Source organism: Chaetodon auriga, chromosome 9 (assembly GCF_051107435.1).
Source record: "Chaetodon auriga isolate fChaAug3 chromosome 9, fChaAug3.hap1, whole genome shotgun sequence".
NCBI lineage: Eukaryota > Metazoa > Chordata > Actinopteri > Chaetodontiformes > Chaetodontidae > Chaetodon > Chaetodon auriga.
The window spans coordinates 23782808-23809310 of NC_135082.1; the positions used below are offsets into that span (position 1 = coordinate 23782808).

At 44.2% G+C, this 26503-nt stretch overlaps 1 protein-coding gene across 10 annotated transcripts in view; it reads left to right on the forward strand.

The window, feature by feature from the left end:
- Positions 1 to 26503, forward strand: part of rapgef2b (Rap guanine nucleotide exchange factor 2b) — a 104992-nt gene that overhangs the window by 50352 nt on the left and 28137 nt on the right. For 6 of the 10 annotated variants that reach the window (XM_076739403.1, XM_076739404.1, XM_076739407.1 and 3 more), the window contains 3 exons: positions 282 to 357; positions 3233 to 3400; positions 10187 to 10204. In XM_076739403.1, coding sequence (XP_076595518.1) covers positions 282 to 357; positions 3233 to 3400; positions 10187 to 10204 — 262 coding nt within the window. Of the gene's footprint in view, positions 1 to 281; positions 358 to 3232; positions 3401 to 10186; positions 10205 to 17638; positions 18985 to 22428; positions 22524 to 26503 lie in introns of those variants that run through there. The other 4 variants (XM_076739405.1, XM_076739409.1, XM_076739411.1 and 1 more) reach the window with 3 other exon arrangements.

Sequence of the window (26503 nt, forward strand, 5' to 3'; positions counted from 1 at the left end):
TCGAAGCTGAAAGGAGGAACTGTCCATTCAATGCTGCTCTGTTCAGTGTTTTATACAGAAATTCCATACTGCATATTTAAAATGTTGGCCAGGGACTTACCTATAGACTTACACAGACATTTAAGGGATCTGTCTGTGCTTGTTGGCCAGCAGTGTGAGAGTCACAAGAAATACTCTGTTTACAGATTGTACTGGGAAACAGCATAAACAGGACTCGTTAGCCCTAACTTCTAAATTGTTGTTTTGCTCATCGTTTCATTAGTGTCTTTTTTTCTGTCCAGCTTTGGGAAGCGATCAGCAGGCAGCCTGCGACGCGGATGTGAGTGCATCGTCCTGGAACCCTCAGAGATGATTGTGGTGAGTCCCATTTTTCAGACTTTTAGCACCTAAGTGTCAAAGATGTGACACACCACATAACATACACAAATCTTTTCTTATTATACAACCACAGCCTCATGCACATGATCATCTTCTATCACTTGTCTCTGATGTTGGCATGGAAATCATAATAATTATTTTTGTAATTCCTTCATGTAAGAGTGAGCAGGACCCATGTGGTTCTCCAAACCTACATTACCTGCAGCAGAGTAGAGCTGTAACTGTGAATGACATCCTTGAGAGTTGGTCCTGTGATGTTTTGTACTAATCTGTGTAAGTGCCTCCTGTTGTCATTTCATCACAGCCTCGAGAGCACAGCTGTATTTAACTGTGTCTTTGCTGGAGTCCAGCATGCGCAGGGCTTCTCCAGTCCAAGCCTGGTTGGAGCTCTGACCCATTTTTTACGGCAAATCAAACGTTGGCTCACAGAAGAAGTTGCTGAGAACAAATCATTGCTGTCTCAGAGGGGCGCAGAGGCAGGAGGTAGCAGCACAATACAATCATCTGTTGAGCAGAAGCCCTCTGAGCCCTGCAGATCAGAACAGATGCAGTTTTGCTGATGATTTTGTGCTAAAAGGGAGGCAGTAAGCTGGAGACAAAATCCACGTTGTGCAAATTCAGAAACAGCTGTCGTCCATAGTGCTGCGAGATGTTCGGTGTACCCGCTGCAGTGTGACAGGACAGGAGGTCTGCAGAGCTGAATCTAAACTGGACTGGAGTTTTAACGCGTTTCGTCATTCTTCTGAAAACCTTCCTCAGTTTTAACTTCTCGTTTATCCATTTTGGTGTGAGCACGGAGGTCCATCCATGAGAGATAAAGAAGTCACTGTGATTTTCTCCACTACTGGTTCATAGCAGTAAAATACCAGGAAATACTGAAAATGATTGTGCAATTCTGACAAATAGTTAGAACTCAAGATGACCTTCTGATGAACATGGAAACATCTTGAACGTAACCTTAAGACCAGCTGTTTGAATTCACCCTCATCCGCTCTTTGTGTCTGATGGTTGAGATGACCCTCACAGGTATACAGCATAAGATAAGTGGAGAAAAATCTATTTTCGTGGTTCTAAGTATACATTTGCTTTGATCCTCGCCTCCACAAATCCATCCTCACACAGATTCATCTTGAAATTCATCCTGGAAGAGGAAGGGATTTCTATCAAGCAGAGGGAATTAAATTGGGAACACACAGACCACAGGACAGGCATGAAAAACATAATTAACATAATGAATAATGTTTTTCGGACCAGTTGCAGGCAACAGTGAGCTGAGGGGCGGTGAACAAAGCTGTGCAAACATTTCCACTTTGGCCAGCAGAACTTCGCGCTCTGTGGCAAATGGAGCCAGCAGCTCACACCGTTTTGATTGCTGACTGGCCATTTGTCCGCTGATAAGATGTTAAATTTCATTTGGCTTCCAGCACAGGAAGTCACACACATGCATGCTCTTACGCACGCACTCCCCACCATTTCTAGCACCTACGAATCCGCCTTTTGCCATCTTTTTTCTAAAGGACGACATCAAACATAACCCACGTCTTATCAGTGTACAATAACGACTGGTTGTTGCTGCTGCCGTCACCGCACATCTTCAGCGATGTCCCTTTCACATGCTGTAATTAGATGGGGGGCTTCTGTTAGCTGGGCCTGTATCAGCTACACGCAGACCCCTCAGTAATAACACCCTCTGCTCTGCTCGCTGCAGACACTTTCTGGCCTTACCCCTTTTGCTATAATAGGTGCCAGCCCGCCCTATAATTACTGAGGAGGGTTTTGTGCTGCTGGGATATAGATGCACATGGCTAAGCCCCCCCGCGACAAGTTTGAGGAACACACAGAAAGATGCACACATGCAGACCAGCAATTACAAACACAAGCAAAAGAGCCTTAACATGTCAAAAGGAGGAAGAATAAGCCGCTCACTTGTCCATACTGTACAAACACATGCGTGCACACATTGAGAGGTCCAATTAGACACACAATCACACTTACGCTCGCACGCAGCTCCCCTGCCGTTGTCATGGCAGCAGTTGGTACGGCAGAGGGAGATTTTAGTGGTGTAATCCCAAAGGCTGAGCGCTGTGAAATGTGAAGCCGCAGTGAAAGCAGCAAGTGAGAGGGGAGGAGGAACGGGTCCAAAAAAAAAAGAAGACGAAGAAGAAAGAAACTTAAATATGTCATTCCATCACGACCCAAAGCCGCCAGGCAGCAGAGTGGCCTCATTTAAGTAGCATTCATCCAAAAGTGCTTGAAACTGTACAATATGACTTCACTGCCTGATGCTGAAGTGGCATCCTGTGCCAGTTTCCACTTGGAAAATGTTTTTTTTCCCCTCCTTCCTTTCAAATCATTAAAAATGGAAACATGGATTTTATCTTGTTTCAACATGTAATTTCATTGTGGTTAATACGTTTAACAGAGGCAGAGAGAGTGGAGAGAGTGTCGATTTCATCTGCTTGTCTTTCACTCCATCAGACTCTGTCTCTGTTTATCGCCGTCTGTCAATCAATCTACTCCCCGTCGCCCTCTGTCTGCCTCCCTCCAGATCCTCACTCATCCCTGTGTTTTCGCTCTCTCGCTGCCTCTCTTTTTTGTGTTGTGAGAACCCTTTGACGTAGGTGTGCATCGTGCAGCCCACACACACATCTATTTTTACGCAATGAGAGGGGCGGGAGGCAGGGAGGAGGTGGAGGTGGAGGTGGTGGAATGGGAGATGGAGTATAGGAGGGTGGGGTTTTTGGGATGAGCGTGTGTGTGTGTTTTGTGGGGGGGATGCGGGGAAGGGCGTGAATGAAGACGAAGGCAGTCACTCCCCCCTCTCTCCCTCTCCCTCCCTCCCTATCATCTCCAGGTGGACTATATGGATGAAAATGAGGAGTACTTTCAGCGACAAGCCTCGCACAGACAGTCCCGTCGGCGCTTTCGGAAGATCAACCAGAAAGGGGAGAGGCAGACAATCATCGACACCGTGGATCCGTACCCCACCGGAAAGCCGCCCATAGCCCGGGGATACCACACGGTGAGTTGCGCTGCAGTTTTGTGTTTCCCCTCGCTACGGTGGATCGCTGTGCGCTTCAGAGGCGGCTCAGCGCCGCTCTGGTGCCGCGTTGTGCCTGTTTGTGTGTTGCGCTCCTTCTTTGGAACCTGTTGTGCCGTCTTGCTTCAGATCATAGCTGGAAATTTGTGCTCCCTGTCCAACCAACCTTGTGCTCGGTGGCCTTAGCTGACCCTCGGTTGTAGCTTGTGTTTTGATGTCTTGTGTCTGGGGACGGGCACCCCTGTCCCCTCAGGGTGCGCTTCAAGCCTGTTTTCTTAATCTTTGCACTGAGCTTTCCGCCCTGTGGTGTTTAATTGTTGTTTTACCCCTCCTTGCTAGATTAAAGTTGCTACACTGTGTGTGATGTTTGTAGCTTCTGCTGGCTTTAGTGTGTCGCTCCACCCTATGTTTAATACATGTTGTGTAGTTTGATGAGCATACTGTAGTGTCTCTGTGCTGTCTGCCTCTTTGAAAGCCTGTTTGTTTGTGCTTCTTTGGTTGTCTGAATGGTCTTTTGATGTGAGTTTTTTTCATGTTTTTAGCACTTTTTGGATCCAGCATTCGCACCTCGACACACTCTTCATCAATGCATAACTTCAGCGCTTGTGTTCAGATATCTCTGCAGTTATGAGGATGATTAAAATGCTTATTCCAAAGCTCATCTAAGGTGCATTTAGCATTATAGTTCCTTGGGTGTGCAGGTGAAGTGTGTCCTGGAGAATGAGTCGTATTCACGTTGCTGTTTGATGATCATTGATTCAAGAGAAAAGGAAGTTGTTCAAAATGAAAGTTTTGTTTTTAAAGCGTTGCTCTTAGATGAACTTAACTGCTCGCAAGAGGATTTTTGTGGTAAAAGATGATAAAAAAAAAAAAAACTCAGCTACATAAAAATCTGTCCATTTTTTCACATTTTTCTCATCTTATAAAGTTGTGTCCAGCTTCACATCCTCTGGCCTCTTAAATTATCAAAATAAAATGTGAAAGGAAAATCACTTCACTCGAATTGCTCACAACTCTTGTGCTTGATGAGGGATCGCAAGCAGAAAAGGTTAGAAACCACTGTCCCCTGATGCATCTCAGTCCCAGTAACACAGACTGGTTTTAACACAGAGCACTCAGAATACACTTGACAAGATGACTGACGGACATTTATGCGAACTGTTAGAAAATGCCTGTTAGTAGAAAGTGTCGTTTTTGCACTGCATAAGATGAAGAAAAGGACAGTTGACGATGTGATTTAGTGTATTTTGATTTAATATTTTCTTACGTAAGAACTATGTAGAGGGAGAAAATGAAAGAGGAAGTTTGGCAAAAGGGGAACACTGTCAGGGTCAAATCATGCTCTGTTCTTCCTCTGGTGTTCCACTTGTTTTTCAAATCACACACCAGTACTACATGCTTTATATTTGACAGTACTTCTCCTAATTAAGCGCTCTTTCAGCATTTTAGAGGCCGGACAAATCAGCAAGCTTTGTATTGTGGAAGATAGTTAAGATGATGTTGATGATGGAAAATGAAAGCAAAAATGTGGATGTGGACGGTGCAAAGTCTCATCCACAGATGCCATATTTGCTCAAGAGTATTGACTTTAACTACGTGAAGGGATTCAACTCCAGCAGAGGAAGAGTTTGCCCTCCATTGCGTTGCACCGGGTGCTCTCCCTCTGCGCTTTCTTTGCCTGGGAATAGGAAGCGAACCATGTTCACACTAATGATGCAAATAACCCAGCATGCAGTTGTTACACGCAGTTTTTCCTGTTCTGCACAATTTCACTGCATTCCCTTCATTCCTGACGTTCCCTTGGGGGATCTGTCAGTGTACCCAGTTCTTCTTGGAACGCTATGAAACAATCACGCTCAAAAAGGGAAAATGCGGCAAACGTCATCTCCCTCCTGCCTCCCTCCGGCCCCACCCTGTTTCCTAAATTTAGACTTGCTGTGTTTTAGTTTCAGAAGACTGCACTGAACTTTCTCATGGCCCGACATCTCCCGTCACACACTCAGCCCTCCTCGCTCTAGTACCATTCCTGTGGGAAGGATGGAGCGGGTGCCATGGCAACCAGCAGTCCCAAATGGGCTCTGCTCGAGTGCACTTAGAAGTACAGTAGGAAGGGAGCTAACTTAGCAAGAGAGCGGTACGCCGCCGCCGCCGCCGCTGCTGCTGCTGCTGACAGAGGGGTGGAGGGGAGCAGAGCGACAGAGCTGTATCTGGGTGGATGCTAAGCTGACATAGCAAGCTAATCTCCAGCTTTTAGAATGCCAGGCACCGCTCAGATTTTCCTCCCTCCTACCCCGAGGCATATTTAGGAGGTGAGAAATGCACCGAGGAGAAACTTGGGATTGAAGAAAGGAAATCTCTCCGGCAGGCAAGATTTTTATTCAGCTTAGTCACTCCTGTGAAGGCAAATGTGAGGCGAGGTACAAAAACATCAGAGGAGCCACTGATCTGAGCTTTCAGAGCTCTTTCAATATGAGAAAGGCTGTGGACAAATCTGTTTTATTGGTTATCATCACTGCTGATTACTCTGCTGATTAATGCTTAGAATATGGAGTCAGTGAGAGATGTCCGTCACATCTTTCCAAAAGTGAGGCTCACATTTGAGAAGCTGGAACCTGGGATGTTTTGGCGTTGTTGCTTGAAAAATGACGTAAACTATTGACTGATTATCAAAATTATTGCTTAATTTCTGTTGATTGGTTAATTAACCAATTGTTTAATTACAATTTTAGTCGTATCTCAAACGATTTTACCTCAGTTCATTTTACAGCGCTGGCAGACCACAGTACCTTTATTAGCCTAAAGAATTAACAGGTGCAAGAGGCTCTTCACCACCGTATAAAAATACTCCATTACAAGTGAAATACTCAAAATAGTACTTTAGGAAAACAGCAGAAGCCTCATCAGAAGCATACGAAGTGAAAGTGCTCATTATGACCCTTGTTAGAGTTATATAATTATGTTTTATAACATTTGATTATTATTACTATTGTATTTATATGAAGGCAGCATTTCAGTGTTGTAGCTGGTGGACTTAATGTTAACTTACTGTTGGGTAGTTTAGTCTATATCTGTGCAACATATTTTATCAGGTACAAGCATTTCAGAAATTATAGTGAAGTACAACACTTGTACTTTTCAACAATCAAATCATCATTGTTAACAGGAGGTTGTTCAGCAAGTTCAAGGTCACGGGTTCGATCCCCACAGTGGGCAGAGGGTCTGTGAACAGCTGCTGTCCCTGAGCAACACGCTGAACATGCTCAGTCACTGTAGCTTAATATCTGAAATATAAATGTAATGCTAACCCAGTAGTGGAACTCCCACTGAGAGTGCTGACACACACACACACACACACACACACACACACACACACACACACACACACACACACACACACACACACACACACACACACACAGCTACCCTCTGGCCCTCACTCTCCACCATCATCTGAAGAAGAGCTATTATGTGTATGAAGTGAGGATTATTTGGCTTTCAGGGTTCAAACATAATGCAAGTTCTTTCTTGAACATGTAAACACAGTCTGGCCTGAGCGGCTTCGTTCGGACGTGTCGGGACAATTATTATCACTCGGAGGAAAGAGTAGTGTTTGTTAGATGCTATGTACTGTTGCATTAGCTGATTAAGATTACAATCAATCTGTCAGTCAGATTTATGTAGCATACATTTTCATAAGATTCAATGCAGTGTGCCTCACAGTTTAATGAAATGGTAACAGACTCAGAGAGACATTAAGTAGGGCAATTAAATTTTATTTTTGGTAATTATTTTGGATCTGCTAAGTCTGGTGCACCCTTAAGTCATTTGTTGCTTGTCGGGCTGATTCAGAGCCTGTAGAACCAGAAAAAAAGCCTCAACATTGTTTTTATAAGTTCTTTACGATGAATAACAAGAAGTCACCAGCCGATTGCTGTCAGCTGACTGAAAACATGTATAGCTGTGTTGATCTCGTCCATTGTTGTTGTTATTTTTCTAACTGGCGCCAGACGATGACGTCCACATTCTTAATCCCACCTGCAAAGCTGTGATTTACTCTCTTGTTTTTGCAACTGGGAAATCGATGAGTGCAGAACACCCAGCCTACGTGAATCACTGAAAAAAAAACCCGGATTCTGCCTGCAGTCGAAGTCGGGTTAAGGCCCAGTTCACGGCAGAACTCTGAGCAAGCTGCACCTGAGCTTCCTGCTTGTTAGCTTGCAAGCTATTGGCTCAGGTAGTAGCTCATTACAGTAATGCAGGCTTCTTGTGTGTCAGCATGCATTAGCGTGTCAGAGGAGCAGACTGACCTTTGCGATATTTCTAAGGTGAAAGATGGCACTTTTGGCTTCAGCTCCAATGGGCTGGTTAGATTTATCATCTGAGACCACACCTACTACTAAACATTAAAAGCTTTTGATTTAAGGTGTGATGCAAGACGCCCCTCTTTTATTTTTTACCGTCTCGCTCTGATTACCATGAGCCAAGTTTTATCTCCTGCATTGCATTTAAAATTAGCTCGCTATATTTTTATCATCACATTTGACTTGAGGAGTGTCGCCGATGCTCTCTTTGAAAATGCCTGAAAAGAAACACAGCTGTGGTTGGAGCTTAAATTTGTGGTCTGCTATCAGTAGAAGCAAGGATCCAAGCATTAAGCGTCAAAAGGATTAAGATAGACAAGTACATTTCTGTTTATAAAAGTGTCCTGGATAAATCAGGCAGTGAAAGACGGCAGTGTTTGGGATTCAACACGCCTCCTGTGTGCTCAGAGCGGTGGGTTAACACTCGGGTGCCTTGTTCAGAATGGACACCAGTTACACCAGTTATTTGTAGCATCACTCTCTCTCTGTTGCACACACACACACACACACACACACACACACACACTTAATCTTTCCATATTCTCCCTTGCAAACCCTCATAATCTCCATTTCTCAGTTGCTGCTCTCTGTTTTTCACTTTATCTCACACTCTATCTCTTCCTCTAATATCAACAGCCATTTGTGCTGTCGACCTGTCGTACACACACACGCATGCACACACACACACACACACACACACACACACACACACACACACACACACACACACACACAGACACACACACAGATTTTCCCCTGATCTCTCACTCAGCCACTCACTTAATGTCTTTGTGCAGAATCAGTCTGTCACTCACTTTAAAATGAAATGATGATGTGGCTGCCATCACGGCCTCGTGTTTACTGAACGCTACATCCCTGATTTCATCCATAACAAGTTATGATAATTTTCATTATCTCCTTTACCCTTTGACCTCCTTTATCTCCTCTCCTCTGCTCGCTTTTAAACGCTCCTCTTGCTCACCTCCTCAGACACCCCGAACTCTCTGAGCAGATGAGTAATATTCCTCCTCTGGGTTTACTCAGCGGCTACTCGGGCATCCAAGGCCCCAAACAGCTGTTCTATAATTATACAAGCAGCAGGAGGCAGACAATCAATACTCCTTTTACTCTTTTCCTCCACCCGGGCGGCCCGATGGTTAGCAAGGCCGCCCCGTAATCAGAAGGTCACAGGTTTAATCCCCCCAACAGCCAAAGTGTCCATCAGCAATCGAGTGCTCTGTTGGAATGTCCTTGACGGTGACATTGCTCACTCATCTGCTGACTACTTTTTAATTGCTTTAAGATATATATGGAGGGAGAGTCATAGCAGATAAGGATGATTCCCTCGTCAGTTTTTCTGACAGGTATTTACCTTTGAAAGCTCCTCAATATAAAATGTTCAGTGCCTAAGTATGTACGCAACATCGTTGCTTGATAAATGTCTTTACAAGTAATTGATTGTAATAGCTGCCAATTAATTCCCCCTCTTTTCACAAATCTATTAATCTACTGCCTTTTTCAGGCCTACTAAAATTGTGGGAGTAATATTGGCCAAGAAAATTAAAATATGATATTTTCTGCCCATCAGAGACAGAGGGCAAGTCGTATCCTCTGCAAAGCGTGGTGTTAAATTTGAGAACAGCTAACACTGTAACTGCTGGAATGAGATAAAGGCTAAAAACTCCGCCGTGGTCTTCTGTGTTCGAGGTAATTGTACCAAAGGTTTCAAAGTTAATTTGGAAAAGATAACTTGATTTTTAAAACCACTACACATATAGCACCTTATAATTGGAGTCTTATTGTCTGTTTGGAGGTTGAAAATGTCCCGCAGTGATAATAAGGAGGTTGAGAAGTTAAAGTGATCTGCTCAGTAATCTGCAGGCATGCTGAATGGAAAGATGTGCGTGCAAGCTAAGAATAATAATGCGTGTGTCTGTGTGTTCCCTACCTGTCCTTGGCTCAGAGCTGAGAAAGTTGAATTTTCACCTTGAAATTTCATTAACCTGCCGAGTCCCAGAACAATGATAAAGATTTGGCCTCTGGGCTGATGTAATCTTTGTTTTAATACAAATAAAAACATACCTTGAGCACTGAAAACAGCGCAATTGTCTGCCTTAGCATAGCAAGTCACTTGTTTTCTTAATGCAGCAGGGAAGCAGCAAGAAGTTTCAGGACTCAAGCAGATATCTCTGAACATGGTTGTGGGATGCAGTCGCATGCAGCTACGTTCACTCTCTGTCGAAAATGGAATTTTTTTCTCTCAGTTTGGTGCAGAACGCTGCATTTTAACATGTCAGTGCAGCTTTCACGCACCATTTCTCACATCCTCGACTGGCAAGTGGCATGTTTGATAACTTTCATCTCCTCTGCTTCTTTTCATGGCTCTCTCCTCTAACCTGGCTGCCAGGAATGCAATAAACCTCAGGTACTGTATCTATTAACAGTGTTTGTCTGTTGTGTTCACTGTGTGTGAGTGTGTCTGTTCTGCTTTCCTGCCTCCTCTAGCTGTCTGTGTTTGTGTTTCTGCTGGGGGTTTTATCTGTGTCTCTTCCCCATTTGTTGTATCTGTAGCTTCTACTAGACTTCCTTAATAAATACCTTCCATTTGCTGGCATGGAGGCTGATAAAGACGAAGAGGGAAGCCTGCACCGCACTCCAATTGTATTACCACAACACCAACAGCAACATGAATTGAATTCCTATGAATCAGACCTGATAAAAGTGCTCCTTCTTCTGCTTCCACGCGTGTTATCCTGTTTGTGATCAGAAAAATAAGCATGCTTGGTTGAGAATGGACTTCATCACGCTGCCGGGTGATGACAGAGAAATGATAAACATCACTCTCGTAGAGCTTATGGGCCTGTAAACTGAGATAATGGCAACAATTTAGCTGATTGATCTCAAACACTGTGCCTCTCTGCTGATGTGCGTGATAATGGTATTGACTGTCTTTAGGCTCTATGGATTATTATTATCCCTGCTGTGTGGGTGTGGTTCTGTTGGGTGTTGCCTCACTGTTGAGATGATCTACTGATGGCGCTGTGAATGTGCTAACTGTCTGATTATGATGGCTCTGAAAGCATAAGCACACCTATTTAGAAATTAAGCAACCATATGCACAGCATGGACTCTGGTTATAAAGCACATAAACATGGTATCACTTGTTCAGTTTGTGTGGATCCTGTATATATCACATCTAAATATTTCATCGAGGTGTCCTGCAGTGTCCGAGCAGAAATGGATTGCAAGGAAGAGGTTGAAAAGATCAGAGCTCAAGGTGCTGAGCAGTCAGGCCTGCTGAGAAATGCGAGAGCGGGGAGAACAAACCTGCCACTCTCGGCCGCAGAAAAAGCCGAGCTCCTATTTTTAGAGCTGTCCTTTGTGACAACCTGCCCTGCTTCAGCTGTGCAGAGATACAAAAGCCTCAGTTTTGAATAGACATTGTGTAGGAACTGCGGCGGCGAGAGAAGAAACGGTTCATTGTACACTTTGTTTCTGTGTATTCTTGCCTCCCGCACTCCTTCGTTTCAGGGTGTAGGTTCAGAGTCCTGCAGAGGATCTTTTCATGACTGCAGCTAACAGTTATTTCATTATTGATTAATCTGGCAAAGTAATCGATAAATCATTCGCTCTATGAAATGCCATGAAACACATAAGGCCCATCAGAATTTCCCAAAGCCCAAGGTGACATATTAGGATTGCTTGTTTTGTGCACAGTGCAGACCTCTGACCTGAGAAGCTTTGAACCAGCCAATAATCAGCTTTTTTTCCTTAACAAAGCGACAAACCATTAACCAAAAAAATCATAAAATGCTTACCGTGCAGCAAATTATCATTTAATCGACGAATGGGTTCAGCTCCAGAGATTTTACTGCTTTTACTTTTGCTTTTATTTCTTAATCAGTAAAGACAATGAAGATGACTGGACTGTCAAACATGGTCATGGTGATTGATGAAAAGAGGACATAGTTCATGTCCCTCTGTAGTAAATAACCCAGTAAATATGCGTTTTTATTTTCAGTTGCAGCGTATCTTCCTTTGTTTTTCTCCGTGTCTCTTTCCCAGACACCAAAAGCAAAATCAGTGTTTCTAGTTATTAATAGCCAAATATCAGACATTATGCTTTGATGGAAATAGAAGTGATATTTTTGGGAGTGCTCGTACTCCAGAATACGGCTGAAATTGTTCCTCGTGCCACTGAGGAAAAATGAGCCACTCATTTACAAACAGCTGTGGTTCATTTCTCAGCCAGTGATATCGAACACGCTTACTGACATTTGATGTGCTTTTCATGTCAGTTTTGACATTCAAAGACCTTTTTGAAAGTTGAGTATTTTCAAAAGGCTTGACAGATGACATTTATTTTCCATGGTAATGAGCCTGCATGGTGAGGATAACAAAGTACACTGTTTTTTCCTTTGTTTGTGTCACTTAGATTTGATCAAAATCCCTCTAAAACAGTTCACAGCAGATCTGTTTGATGTCTTCGGTGTTAGACAATGCTGGATGCTGCAGGAGATGCTTGAGATATTAATAACAGTGCTGATTCCGCTTGTCTGGTGAAATAAGGGTTAAAATGTGTTTTGTGTGAGTCTAAAAATAAAATTAGTAAAACTGTCTTGCTTCTCGTTGAGTGCACAGTCCTCTGGATGCATCTTCGCATTGAGAAAGACAGATGATAAGACCGAGATGAAAGACTGGGATCATAGTGGTTTAGTGTTTTTAGTTGAGCTGGAAACAGCAGTCTGGCATACAGACATTAAAAGGGGACTGTTATTAAACCTTCACATAATGCTGCTGTGTTTAAACGCCTGTAACGCTGCTGTTAGCCATGAGCATATCAAGCAATAAAATGGAGAATAAAACTGGAGAGATGCAATATCTTTTACATAAAGTTGGACAATGTGATGAACTGTTAAGCTGTATCAATTAACACATCGAGGTCCACATGAGCGATTATTGCTCACCCAGAGATCCATTTGTATCTGCCTCGACACACCTTCCAACAAATCACACCATAAAAGCAGTTTTAAATCCTGACATAATGACTTCTTGTCCCATCAAGGAATTATTCACCCCGTGCTCTCGACTCTTCCCTTTCACACCTCGTTTGTGATTATCAGTGAACTTCTTTTGGACTGAAGAATTGTGTTTCACTTCTTGGTGTGGCCTGTTCCCTCTGTGGTTCTATGTATTTGAAGCTAGCTAGCCAAGGAGTTTGTGGATATTTGAGAAAATCTGTGATCGCTCCAGCTCTGAAAATGTGGTGCCATTGGATTACATTGTGATTTATCGAGGCTGCTGTTTGTGGGAACTTGGCCTCTTGTGTGATGAATTTCATCCGTAATGGTTTTTGAGAGATATTCCAAATCATACAATAACACCATTTGACCAGTTATCCTCAAAAATATGATTGTGTTTTCTGCTGAGGTCCGTAGTGTCTTTAGAAGGTATAGCCAGAGCTGCTTTTAGCCATGCTAGCAGGGCTTCTTTCTATCCCCATGAAATATCTCAACAACTATTGCATGATGGGAAATTTTGTACAGACATTCATGGTCCACAGGGGATAGATCCTAATACCTGATCTCTTGATTTTTCATCGAGTGCCATCATCAGGCTAAAAATTGTATTGTTCAGTGCTTTGGTTCATCTGCAAAACTAACGACGCTCCCATCAGCCTCAGGTGCACTTTGTGTTTACCAAAATGTTAGCATGCTAACATGCTAAGCTAAGCTAAGATGGAGAAGATGGTAGTACACATTGTACCTGCTAAACTTCAGCATGCCGATGTTAACATTTAGCTCACAGCACAGCCTCACAGCACTGCTTGCATGGCCGCAGACTCGTGTCTTTGGAGCTGAACACATCCATTTAACCCTCCACGGTTCAAGCCTGCCTTTTGCCCTTCTTTCCATTTCTTTCTAATCTGGAATGGAAGGAAACAGGAGCATTGGGAAAGAAAGGCAGAGGTGAAACATGCTCCCTGCAGCTGACTGATGCTTCACCCCTCCTCCCTTCCTGTCATTGTAAAGTTAAAGACTTCCAGTTCATAACCTTCCACAGTTAGTCTATAACCTGACCCGGAAACCCTGGAGTTACTGATCAACTCCTCACTCACTTCCCAACAATCTTACTTTGCCACTTATTCTCCAAGAGCTTCTCTTTTCATTCCCTTTTTGTGATTTATGCGCCTTGTAGCAGGTGCAAGGGCACGACAGATGTTTTGCCCCTGTGAACCTACAAGTGTAATCTTTTTAACGTGCCTGGCTGCCTGCGTTTCTGCCAAATTATTTTCAGAGCAGCGTGCAGGTGACAACATCTTGATAAATGAAATAATCCCCTGGGCTGTAGCAGCTATGAAAATGTAGTCTCTTTATTAGATCATCTTTCTCGTTCTAACAATGCTATTTAGAGCCGTCGTAATGGGACCGGCGTCAAGGATTAATGCACCGAGCTGGCAGTCAGGAGGGCTGTGTTTTCTCTACATGAGGCGTTCTGTTGGTTTAGAAACAGATCCAGTGAACAAGGATAGGCAGAGATCAATAAATCAGAGTGCGTTGAGTTTGATCCTATAATAGCCCGTGTGTCCGTGAGAAGTCATGTGTCCCGTTCAAGTCTTCTGGAGAAAGATACTGAAAAACTACTGTTCAAGTTAGGTGCAGGAGCTGAAGTTTTTGAGTTTGTGTTGTTTGTTCAGATCCACACTGGTCTGGCTTGTTGTACCTTCATGGCTTTCTTGATAACCAGGTCTTCTTGGTTAGAAGTCCTCTTTTATGCACCGCAGTGTTACATTTTAAGGAAAAAACAAGTAAAACTAGATTTTTCTTGATGTCAAAACACAGTGAAAAGGCCAAAACCAACAGTTAATTGGTCTTGCTCAGAAGGATTGTATCCAAATGTTGTACTCTTCTGTGCCAGTGTTGCCCAAAAACTCTTAAATTGCGTTGGGTGATATATTTGTTTCATTACCATGAACATTTGGACTGTAGTTTATGTTTCCCACACACGTTTGCAAAAAGCACAGTCCCAGGCTGTTTTAGGAAATTATTTAGCTTTTTAAAAAAATGTGTACTTGCAACCAGTTTTTAACAACTTGCATCTTCAGGGGCTGCAGGGCCTCAGACGAGAGACAGTAGATCGCCTTTTCATGGGATTTGTTGACAGTACAAACTAATGGAATAACACCAGTCTTAACCATTAATTTTAGAAGTGTAAAAATCACCGTTATCCACACCACACCCATTCAAGTTAAATTCACCACTTGATCATTTCAGTCATGTTTTCCGTGGTGGTAGTGAAAACAATCACACAAACCCTTTCCATTCTGAAAATGAGATGTTTTATTACAGAGTAATCCGAAGCTTTTCTCCGGCCTGTGAATGTTCTGCTTCTGCATCATTTAGCTTCACCTCTTGTCTCATGCTCTTAAGCCGGTATGGATAAGAGGCGCGTCGACGTCTCTAAGCACTGAAGTTCGACTGAGGAACTGAAATGCTGGATGAGGAACTGAGCCTCAGACACGCAGTCCAGATGTGACAGAGCTCGTTGGTTTGTTTATGTTTGTTGGGTGGTCATGAGTATGACTTTGGTTGTAAATGTAATTCAGCGTGCTTTATCATGCAGAAGAACTGATTTTATGCCAGCTGTGTGTAATGATTTTAATGCAGGAAAATCTCATCTTGCTCCGGTGGTTGCATGCTCTGTAAATCATGTTGACTAAAATCATCAACAAAATGCTTGAAATGCAAACTGGTGCCGTATACTCTGTGCACCGTACTGTGCATTAACACAAATTGCAGAAAGCTGAGGAGGAGTTTAATACAGTGGATGGTAGATGTTGCCATGTTTTGCCCTTATAACCCTTGAAACACGTGCCTGTTTGTGTGTATGCGTCATGTGTTTGTGCACAGTTGTGTCCTCCAGCAGTGTAATGAGGTTTTTATGGCTCCTATGCTTCGCATCAGCAAGCAAAACACCGTCACATGGCCTACCCCATAAATGCACGGAACAGTTCGAGCCACGCCGGATTCACAGACTGTTTACAAATGGCAGATGAGGCGCCGCCCCCCGCTCTACCTCATGCATTTAGCACACACTGCAATTGAGCGTGAGTGCATTAACGTTATTCTCAAGTGGCGTTTTTCACGTCGCTGTCACATCCGTCAAGATCGATGCTCGCCGGCCTCACTCCCTTTGCATTTAGCTCGTGATTAGTCAGTAAAAAAAAAAGATTAATTGGCTTGTTTGTTCCTAGAAAGCTTGAAAGGAAGGGGGATGGGCAGGAAGGTCTGATATTCCCCAGACGTGACCCCGTTGCCGCGGTGATGTAATGATGCCCCGGTCCCCCCCACCCCCCCGGCGATTGTTGGAGACGCTAATGATCGGGCTGCGCACCAAAGCACCTGCGCTTTTTTGTTGTTGTGATACATTACATCATGGCTCGGGGCAGGAGAGGTGATGTCATGCCGGGTCTCCAGCGTTCCTCCCCCTCACCTCCTCCCCCTCAACCTCCTCCCACTCACCTCCCCGTTACTTTGACTGGAGCAGCTCCAAAACCAGCAAGTAGTACGCTGCTTTCCAGGCATTGTCTGAGGCAGAGCAGCCAGGCTTTTTATACGCCGTCACAAAAAGCTCCAGCATCAACCGTCTGCATACAAAACATAATCAATGCGTCAAATTCTGTTGGCTTTATTAGAAATGATTTTTGTGCTTGAGGGTCGTGTACATGTGGGTGTTTGAACAGTTTTTGCACAATTTACACCTGCATCAAGTATGAAGCTCAGATTTAGCAGCATAATTCTTGAATATGAAGGTAGATAATTTTGAGCTGCAGCTAATTATTATTTTCCTTATCAGCTGACTTGAAGCCATTGTTTAATCTGTAAAATGGTCCCCAAAACCCAAGGTGACATCATCCGATATCTTGTGTCTACTCAAAAGTCAGAAACACAAAAATACACTATAAAATAAAATCTCAAACTTTTGGATGCAAAGCCAATATTTGGGCAATTTTGCTCACTAATTGATAAACCGACCGGTAGCTTTAATGCTGAAATGATGGTTTAGTTGTTCATAATGTTATTGTACTAAGAGGAAAGGACTCGGCCTGTCTCTTATTTTTCAACACAGCAAAATGACAAGAAATGAACAGTAATGGAACAAGACTGCAGAAATGACTGACAGCGGCAAAATTTCAGGAAAATGGCGTGACAACAAAATGACAAGTTACAAAAATAGAAAATAAAGCTATAACGTGTAGATAAAGTGTAAATCATGACGGCTCTGGTCGGTGGTATTAGAGTCTTCTGGGCGGTGGAGGTGAGCTGGAGCAGGTCTGCTGCTTATCGTCCTGGTTGGCCTTTAAACCCCATCGCTCCCTGTGAAATCTCTGTCGGGAGACCTTCATATATGGGACCTTTTACTCTATGTATCCAATATCCAGAGTCTCTAGAGATGTGGCCTACCGCTATAACACACACGCAAGCATCAAACACACACATTTCCCCCCCTTGCTCTTGCTTTCATGCAGCAGAGAGGTGCATGCGTGTTGTTGTTCGGCGGTGACGCGGCTGCTCATTGTACTACAGCTGAGCGAAGGTGAAGTGGTCGTCTAATGCCACTTTTTCTGTCTCTTCTCTTACACACACACACACACACACACACACTCTCCCTCTCTCTCGTCTGCCCTCCCTCCTCCATTTCGCCATGTCTCGCTGTTTCCGTCGTCACAGCAACTGAAAGCCCTGGAGGGTGTGTAGGGGGCTGGGCGGGCGGTTGGGAGGCTGGGGGGGGGGGGGGGTCGTGCTCACCCAGTTGCCATGGCTATTCCAGCTGAGTGACAGTGATGGAGTGACATCATTGCTGCCAGTGTGTGTGTTTGGCTGCTGTCTTCTCCTCCTCTATCTTCCAGCTCCCTCTTCTTCTCCTCCACTCGAGGAATGAGTCTACTCTAACTCTCTGTTTGCCACCTCTTTTACTCACTCTCTCAAGAGGAAGTGCTGCTGTCTCCGTTGCTGTCTCCCCGCCCAGGAAATGGCTTTCCTTCATCCCGTTACTATGCCAACCGGCTCCAGCCGCGGTCTTGTGCCGAAGTGAGCGTGATAATGGCATTACTCCCACTGTGCTCCTCTCCTCCCTCCATGCCTTCTCTCATCCATCCATCTCTCTATCTACCTTTTGATTTTTTTTCTTCCTCCCACCGCTCGGCTGTGTATCAGCTCTTTCCTGGCGTTTTGCTTTTTGTGTCATCCCATTTCATCTTTCCCTCTCATCTCTCGGCCTCACTTTCATTCTCCCATCCGCCCTTCTCCTCCTTCCATCTCTCTATCTGTGCTGGGGGTGTTGTAAGCCCCTCCAGAGGAAGCACAGCTACAGTGGCTGCTCTTACAGCATCACTGTCTGGCAGGGAGGAGGTCCTTACACCCCCTCCCTCCCTCCATCTCCCCCTCGCCCACCACCACCACCACCACCCCCTCCCCTCCTCCACCCCTGACACACATACACACATCCCCCTGCTCTCGACACAAACAAACCGCTGGCTTTAACGTACAGTACCTCGGTGGAGGCTGCAGGCGTCTCGGTCTTCAAATAATGTAATGGTGCATAAAGGCGTTTGCGTGTGCGTGTGTGGAGCTTTACTTTCGGGAGAGGGAGGGCAGAAAGAGAGCTAGAGAGGGAAGGCGGAGGGAGCAAACGTGAGTGAAAGTGTTGTCAGCCATTTTTTCCTCCTCTTTTTTTTTCTTTCTCCTGTTTTCTGCTTTATTATTGGCGCGCCGCTGCGCTCCGGCCGGAGATGTGATTGTCAAGTGCGCGGAGAGCAGAAGCCTGCTCGTCTTAGTTTGGATAAAAGGATATTTTTCTCCCCCTCTCTCTCTCTCCTCCTCCACCACCTCCTCTGTGGTTTTAAGATATTTCTGCGGGAAGCAGCGGGGAGGCTGGAGTAAACGCAGGAGCTGGTGTTGGTTTGGGGAGTCTAATCAGGCGAAGGCACCGCGGATACTCCCAGAACTGTCAAGCCGCCGCCTCCTTTCAGAGAGACGGCGCAGCCGGGGGAGGGGAGAGGGCTTGGATGAAGATGGGGGTCTGTGCCGTAGCATAGAGCAGGTCCGGGATGTTAGATTTTAGCCCGGCGAACATTTTTTCATTATGAAACCATTAGCAGCATCAGACAGCAATGGAGTCCCGAGCCAGCAAGATAAAACCCCGGTAAGTAGCCTATCGACGTGCAACGTTTTCTCTCCATCTTTCTTTTCCCTCCCCCTCATTTATAACCCACTAGATATGATTACCGTCCCTTTAATGGATGTGCATCGGATTTCTATCGAGCCTCCACAAGACGGATGGACGCAGGGCAGGCCAAGGACGCGACAGAAACCCGAACGGGCTGACCAGAGGCGGATCGCTGCCCCGTCGAGCCTCCGATGTGTGTCAGTGTGTTGTACTAGAAACGGCCGCCATGTGCTTGCTGTCACTCACGCGCGCAGACACACGCACGCTCGCGTGGATTTAAGGACTGTATTGATCTTGCAGGCCTCGTAGCCGACGTCCCCGCAAAATAGCAGCTTATCAAGAGATCGGAGTGTATTTTATTAGAAGTGAAAACAGATACGACTGCCAGGTCAGTGCTGATTGATAGGCACGTTATACCCCTCCCTATTGGAGGTTTAATGGTGATTTTCTTCCTTGGGCGCGCACACACATCCAGCGGTGCAGATGTGTGTGTGTTTAACGACCGACGTCTCCGGCCTCATTATGTTTTTACGACGCACTGAGGTGACAGTGTTTGATTGTAGGTCCGCAAGACGTGCCCGTGAAATTAAACACGCCGGGTGTCATTTGCAACAGTACAAGCGATAGATCGGGGTGGTCAGATGGGAGGTGATGTCATGCATGAGGAGGTGAAGATGCCCCAAATTCAGTTATCGCACCTTTTAACTTCCAGTTGCTGTTGATAGCTTTATGGTGCATGAAGCAAAACGTTGCTTTCATGCAGAAAATGACTAAAATCGACCTTTTGTATGAATATAGTTGATATTTCTGGGTGCTTCTAAGCGTGTGTGATCACCAGCTGAAGCACTAGTTTGACCCTCCGGTTTGCTCGGCGCTGCTGCTGGTGGCGCTGTCCGTGGTGCTGGAAGCAGCCGGCAGCTGCAGCAGACACTCGGAGGCCTGAGCTGATCTGCACTTGAACGGTAAACGGATTGATCGGCTGTCAGCGCCCCTGGCATCACTCACACACCGGGACCACACACACACACACATGCACATGCAGAGGCGGGGCTGTAAATCACACTGATGGACAGTTCCTGGATCGCAGAGCACAGATGCCGCACGAAAAATCACCTTAATATTCCTATAATAGTCATAGATGTGTCATGGTCTGTGACATATCTCATCCGCTTTCCTCACAGCGCGTGCGGCTTCCTTCTGGGAGGCCTTGTAGGATAGCAAGAGCACCAGAAACCCATTTCTAGTCTGAGGTTTTTTTTTTAATCAAATTAATTTCTAAAACGTGTAAAACTATGTTTTCACATCTTTTCTGCACTATTTTTGATTAAGTTTGTTTGTTGAGCAATGTGAAGCTCAACTGTATGTAAATGCAGAATATACCTCGATATTAGCACTGTTAGCATTTCTCGCTAATATGTTATGGTTGTAATAATCTGCGGTCTTCGGGGTGCAGTGTCATTTGAGTAATACCCTTGTTAAAATAGATCTTTCAACATTCATTCGACTGGTTTTCCAGGAATCTAAATTCAAATATTTTCCTTAAGGTTTGAGTTACTTTTAATGTCGAAAGTCAAAACGACACACATACAGTCAGCGAGCACATCTTCCTGCTTCGAGTTATTGGCAGAATAGAAGATGATGGTAACCGCCCAACACACATGCACCTCAAGTTAGACAAAACAAGCAGACAATCCAGCAAGCCAACACAAAAGGCAATTATGTAAAACACGGAGAAACATGAGTGCAATAATCTAAGTTTGGCTCGTTTTACAGTTGGCCGTCTTTCAGCACGTGGAAGTTGGCTCCATGTTCTGCAGTCAGGAGTAAGATTTTGTCTGGAGGTATTTTATTTTGGCACTGATTTTTAAATTAATGCCTTTTGTTGTGTTTTTTTCTTCACAAGGTCGAGTTTCTCACCTCCTCTCTCACTTTTTTTTTCTTTCTCTGTCCCCTCTTCCCGCCCCTTCGTTTGACTTTTGTCTTCTTATGTTTTTAGCATACAAATGGAGGCTTGTGTAAATATTCATTTAGCCCAGCAGGAAACCCCACCAAGGGTAGAGTCAATAAGAGCCACTAAATCTTATTACAGTAATGACATCACCGTAGTAGGCTCATGACTATTGGCTGCTATATGTGTAATTCCCTAATTGCTCATCTTTCCTCTGGAGACCAGTGATTTCCATTCCTATAGCTGCAGTTAGTCTTTACTGCAACAAGGCACATGTTGACTCTTACCATCACAGTGCAATTCATGCTGATTTATGATGTTGTGAAGGACGTTTATGGCTTTATCTTTTGGCGATAGCTTGGCCTTTAATGCTTTCTTCTTATCTTTGAACCTTTTATTGAATTAATATATGTACTAAAGACTCGACGTGTCCAAATGTTTTAGCTTCACTCGGCTTGGATAATAAATCAGATAGAAGCTGTAAGTGGGGACGAAACCCTTCACTGTGCCGCTAATATGTTTTTCTGTATTTACTGTAGTTGACATTTTGTCACCTGTGTCCTTTGTCACCTTGTTTACAGCTCTCAGTAATATGAAAACTGTGTAAACAAACATACATTTTGCAGATTTATTGATAGGTTGCCTGTCCACTTACATACTTAAGGCAGGAGAAGGCTCGCTTTTTACAATAATCAGCATCTGGAGCAGCAGTGATTGTTATAGCAGTACAGTAGACCATATTCCTCATTTTAGGTAATCATCTCGCCTTGTCTACCTGCTGGCTTGTGTGGTACTGACTGGTGGACCTGTAACCAGGGAGGGGGCAGCCCAGAGAGCATATCAGGCCCATTTAATCGGACACCCTGCCGAAAGGGTTTTAATCTCTTGATCCGTGAGGCTCAGGAAAGCGAGAAGCTGCCATCATGGTCAGGGGAAACTCTGGGTTGTGCCTGCTGTCTCTTAGCCCTCCAACACTGGCAGCGCTCAATCTTTTAACAAGTACGTAAAGTTAAAACCACATGTTTGAAGTGGGTACAGGAGCTGTGCGACTTTGGGCGCTTTGAGCTGCTTGAATTTGGAAGGAAAAATCATTTTGTTGTTTTGCTTTGCTCCATAATTGAAACCTATTAAGCCAATCGTTTTAATTTAACTCCTTGCAGTGCAAGTATGAGGCTTTGTTTGGGGTCTCCACAATGCTTCGTACACCGTGGAGGGTTGCATTTTTTGGGCTTGGCCACCCGCAACATTGGACATCTAGCATAGTAGCACAGATTCACCCCCCAGCACATAAAGCCGGTAAATAGATTGAGAGCCAGCCAGCGCTTGCACCCAGGGCTTCCACCCAGCAATCTAGGTCATTAGGTCTACAGTGTAATTTAAGGAGCGCCACATCTGCTCACATGTAGGCAGAACAGGGTGTTGTGGCTCGAGCATTAGAGCGATGCCTAATCCTCCTGTGACAGCTGATTGTACGTATTTTCGGCTCGCGGTTCTGCAGAGCTCACTTCGTTCGTTCGCGAGAGAGCCTTGAATTCGAAGCAAAGGAGCGCAGAGAGACCTATATAAGGTAGGAGAATAATTGCAATTTCACGCTATGGTTGATGGCGAGCCTGTCACTAATAGATTTAAACAATAGCCTGCTGGTACAGACTCTGCGTATCGATTGGGGTTAACAGTGAACTGTACATGCATCGCCGTGCCGTCGTGTCACTGATTGGAAAAGCTTAATGAGTGCATGTCATTATTGTTGTGCTGGCATTCATCTTGGCCCAGTCTCTTGCATGCCATCGGGCCGAAGAGGTCAATGGACCACATGCTTATAGAGTGAATGGACTCTGGCTTATTGACCAACAGACGGATGACCTAAATGAGTGGAGAGAAAGGATTAAGTGTTTATTATCCTCTCCCTTTATCCCTCTTTCCCACCCTGCCCTTTATCTCTCCCTCTTTCTGAGGGGAGGGGCGTGCAGTTTGGAGGGGGAGGGGGGTTGTTGGGAGGAGGTGGGTCCTTTCTAGCTGGTTGTGGAAACCAGTGTGGATATCGTTATTGACACACAGACCAGCCCAGTGCCTGGCCGGAAGGCGATATCGACAGACTCCACATGACCAGTCTTGTACTCTCAATAATGACAATATTCCATTAATTTACCCTCAGCGCACTTCCATTTGTTAGATTTACAACCACAATGTTAAGAACAATATAGGCATTTACTTGATGTCGAGGTGGGCTTTGATTCATATGTGGCAGTGGTGTTTTCATCTACCGTATTTCTTTTTTTAGAAGCGTGTGTTCTTCTACAGTGACATGCAAAAGTTTGGGTCAAAGTTACTGTGAGCATAAGCGAGTAAAAGATGACCAGATTTCCAAACAGCAGAAAGTTAGAGATTCATTTTAAGCAACATTAATATATTAATTTTGTTTTCTACAATTTTAGATCAAAAGCAAAGGAGCACCATGCAAAAGTTTGAGCTTGATGGTGCTGTGGCTTGTTTGCAATCATCGTTAGGAAAGTGATGCAAATTTCAAAGCTTTATAAATACTCCGACTCCCCAGTCCTCATCCCAGCAATCAGCAGCTGCTCTAAGCAGCTGCCTAGCATGCTTAAAAGTAAAATAATTGATGCCCGCAAAGCAGCCGAAGGCTATAAGACGACAGCCTTCTTATCGGCTTCAGGTAACCGTTTCCTCAGATTGTAATGTAATTGAGAAATGGCAGCTAACAGGAGCGGTGGAGGTCAAGTAGAGGTCCTGAAGACAAAGAAAACTTTCCAAGAAAATTGCTCGTTTAGATTCAGCAGACTCTGGAGTGATGCTCTGTTGTGCTGTGCAGCGACACCTGCATAAACACGAGCCCTCACCACAAAATTCAGCATCAGAAGTTTGCAAAGGAAATATGTAAATGACCCTGATGCAGTTAAAACTTTTCGGCCACAGTGAGTAAAGTTCTGTCTGTGGAAAACTTTTGCATGGTGCTGAATATTCTTAAAGAATAAGGTTTGTGATATTTTCTAGTTTTTTTATGGTCAGCAATCTAATGAAAGATAAAAACAAAGAACGTGTTCGTGTCTGTCAAAGTTGTCTCCGACTCTCCTCGGCTGTTGTGGCTCTCAGCCCCGATCCCAGTCATTTCTACAGTAGATGTAAACCTTTAAAAATAGGTCACAGAGACATACTTTCATTTTTAAAAGGCCAAGTAATGATAAATGGATGGATAAATAAACACTGGATACTGCAGTTTTTAACACACAGCAGTCAAACAAAGGATCCGTTTTGGTGTTGGAATTGTTGACAATATGAGTTAAAATGAGTTAATATGAGTGTGTCTTATATTTAATTGATATTCTGACTGTAGATTGTTGTTTGTTGCCATTGATACTCCGCTCTCATCCATGTGCTCAGTTTCTGGCTGGAAACCAAATTTCCTTTGGGATAACAATAAAGCTGAAGTTGGATTAAAGCCTCAAAGCCACAACTCTCTCACCACAAATGTCTAATAATAGATAGAAATGGTCATAGTAGTAGCTCCCACATAACTTCAGGTTTATGTTATATGAGTGTGATACACAGCACCATAATCTCTTTTGGTCCCAGAAGTCATCAGAAGGAAATGTGACGAGGTTTTATCACTGCAGTTTCAAACAGACAAAGAGATTCGTCACGCTAACGCAATATCGTCCAGCCCGTAATAATAACGTGGAAATCAGCTGGAGGCGTTCAGAGTGAAGTCGACCAGACGAGGGGACGGGAAATAGCAGCCTGAGGGGGGGGTTAGTGACTGACTGGGCCCTCCGGTCGACCATTTTAGTTAGTGCAGCCAGCCAGATAATTAAACGTGATGGCAATCTTTGACACAGTGTAGTCGCATCACACCTCGGTGCCACAGGAGCCGCACTGTCTGGCTCTCAGCCTCCTGTCACCCAAACATAAAAGTGCTTTGTGATGAGATATATCTTATTTTCTAATTCCCCCCCACCCCCCACAAACAACTCAGAGAGGCCTCCAAGTATCGTACCACACCTCCAGCCAAAGCAGTTCCCTGCCCCGGCACCTTGGAGCTCACCACTTGTGTTGTGGCTCTGTCTCAAAGGGCGGACTGTGAACAGTGAGAGGCGTTTTCATCAAAACCAGTTTCCAATATTCCACAGTGATAATTCTGGCAGCAGCACACTTTTCCCTCCATTTCCAAAACTCTTTAATTATGCTGTAATGCAGATGAGTGCTTCAGAGGCTGTGACGACGGGCGTTTTCTTAGAGTACGTTCGAGAGTAGATGACAGCTCAAACCCATTTACTTGCAAATGAACCTCCCAAGACATATTCCGTCCCAATCTATTCCATTTGTCGTCCAAGTGCGACTTCGGAGCGTTCCCGCTGTTGAAGCTGATTCCCAAAAATTATTTGAGGCGGCGTAGTTATTTACAGCCCAGGCAGATGACACTGACACCCAGACGACTGCACTTCAGATCCCATTTTACCTCTAACAGCTCACATGAGAGGAGCTGAAAGCCCGGCTGCACCATCCGTCCATTGTCGCCTTTTTAGCAGGATTTATTGGAGCAAAGGTTGTCTTTTTTTCTATGAAATTCACAGTCAGGCATTTATTTACTGGCCCTTATCAAAGCTGGGAAGAAATGTTTAACATCACTGTACATAAATAAAATTCAAATTTTGTTTACTATACATGTCAGATCATGAAGCAGATTAAAAAACTGCAAACTGGCTCTGTAGCTGGTGAGATTTAGCTCTGATATCATATGATGAATGAAGCAACCCAGATAAATCAGCCACATTTGACTTTTAGGTGTGAAAATTTAATATTGATGATCTTCCACAGCCAGAAGTGGAGTTGGAAGCGTCTCAGAGCGGTCTCCCTGCTGAGTATCAAATATATATTGGTAAATAAAACATTTTTCCATTAAATATTCACGTGCATAGACCCCGTGAACCAGTTTACGCCATTTGATTAAATTCATAATTCACCCCTTCTGGCGTCCTAGCCGGTAAAATGGGTTTCATTTGAAATCACCGTATATTGTGCACCTTTACGATGATATAGAAAACGCCTCTTGAAATAAAATCCAAACCATAATATTTACTTGACATTTACAGACGGTGAATTAACCAAGTCTTGATGTGTTTTAAGTAAAGGGCTTGAGATAGCTAATTACTGACATTTGTACCCCATTTTTCTAACTGTGGATTAGTTTGAAACCAAATGCAGAGCACAGCAGTGTACTGCAGAGACTGCGCCTTATGATGAGCTGATTAGGCGCAATTGTGTGTTGGAATATCAGAAAATAATAAGAAAATGAATAAAAATAATAGCAAAAGATGTCAGAAACTACTTTATTTGTACAGTCCTGAAACTCTTTTTTCCACTTTGCCTCCTACTCATGCACTGCTGCACTTCTTTTAAAGCATTTAACTTGAGTCAATGTCCTTTATCTTTATTCTATTTTTCATCTTAGAAATAACTTGTATTATCATTACTGTCATTATTACTCAGATATAAGAAGCTGCACCAGCAAGTGTTTTTTGCTCGAGGTGA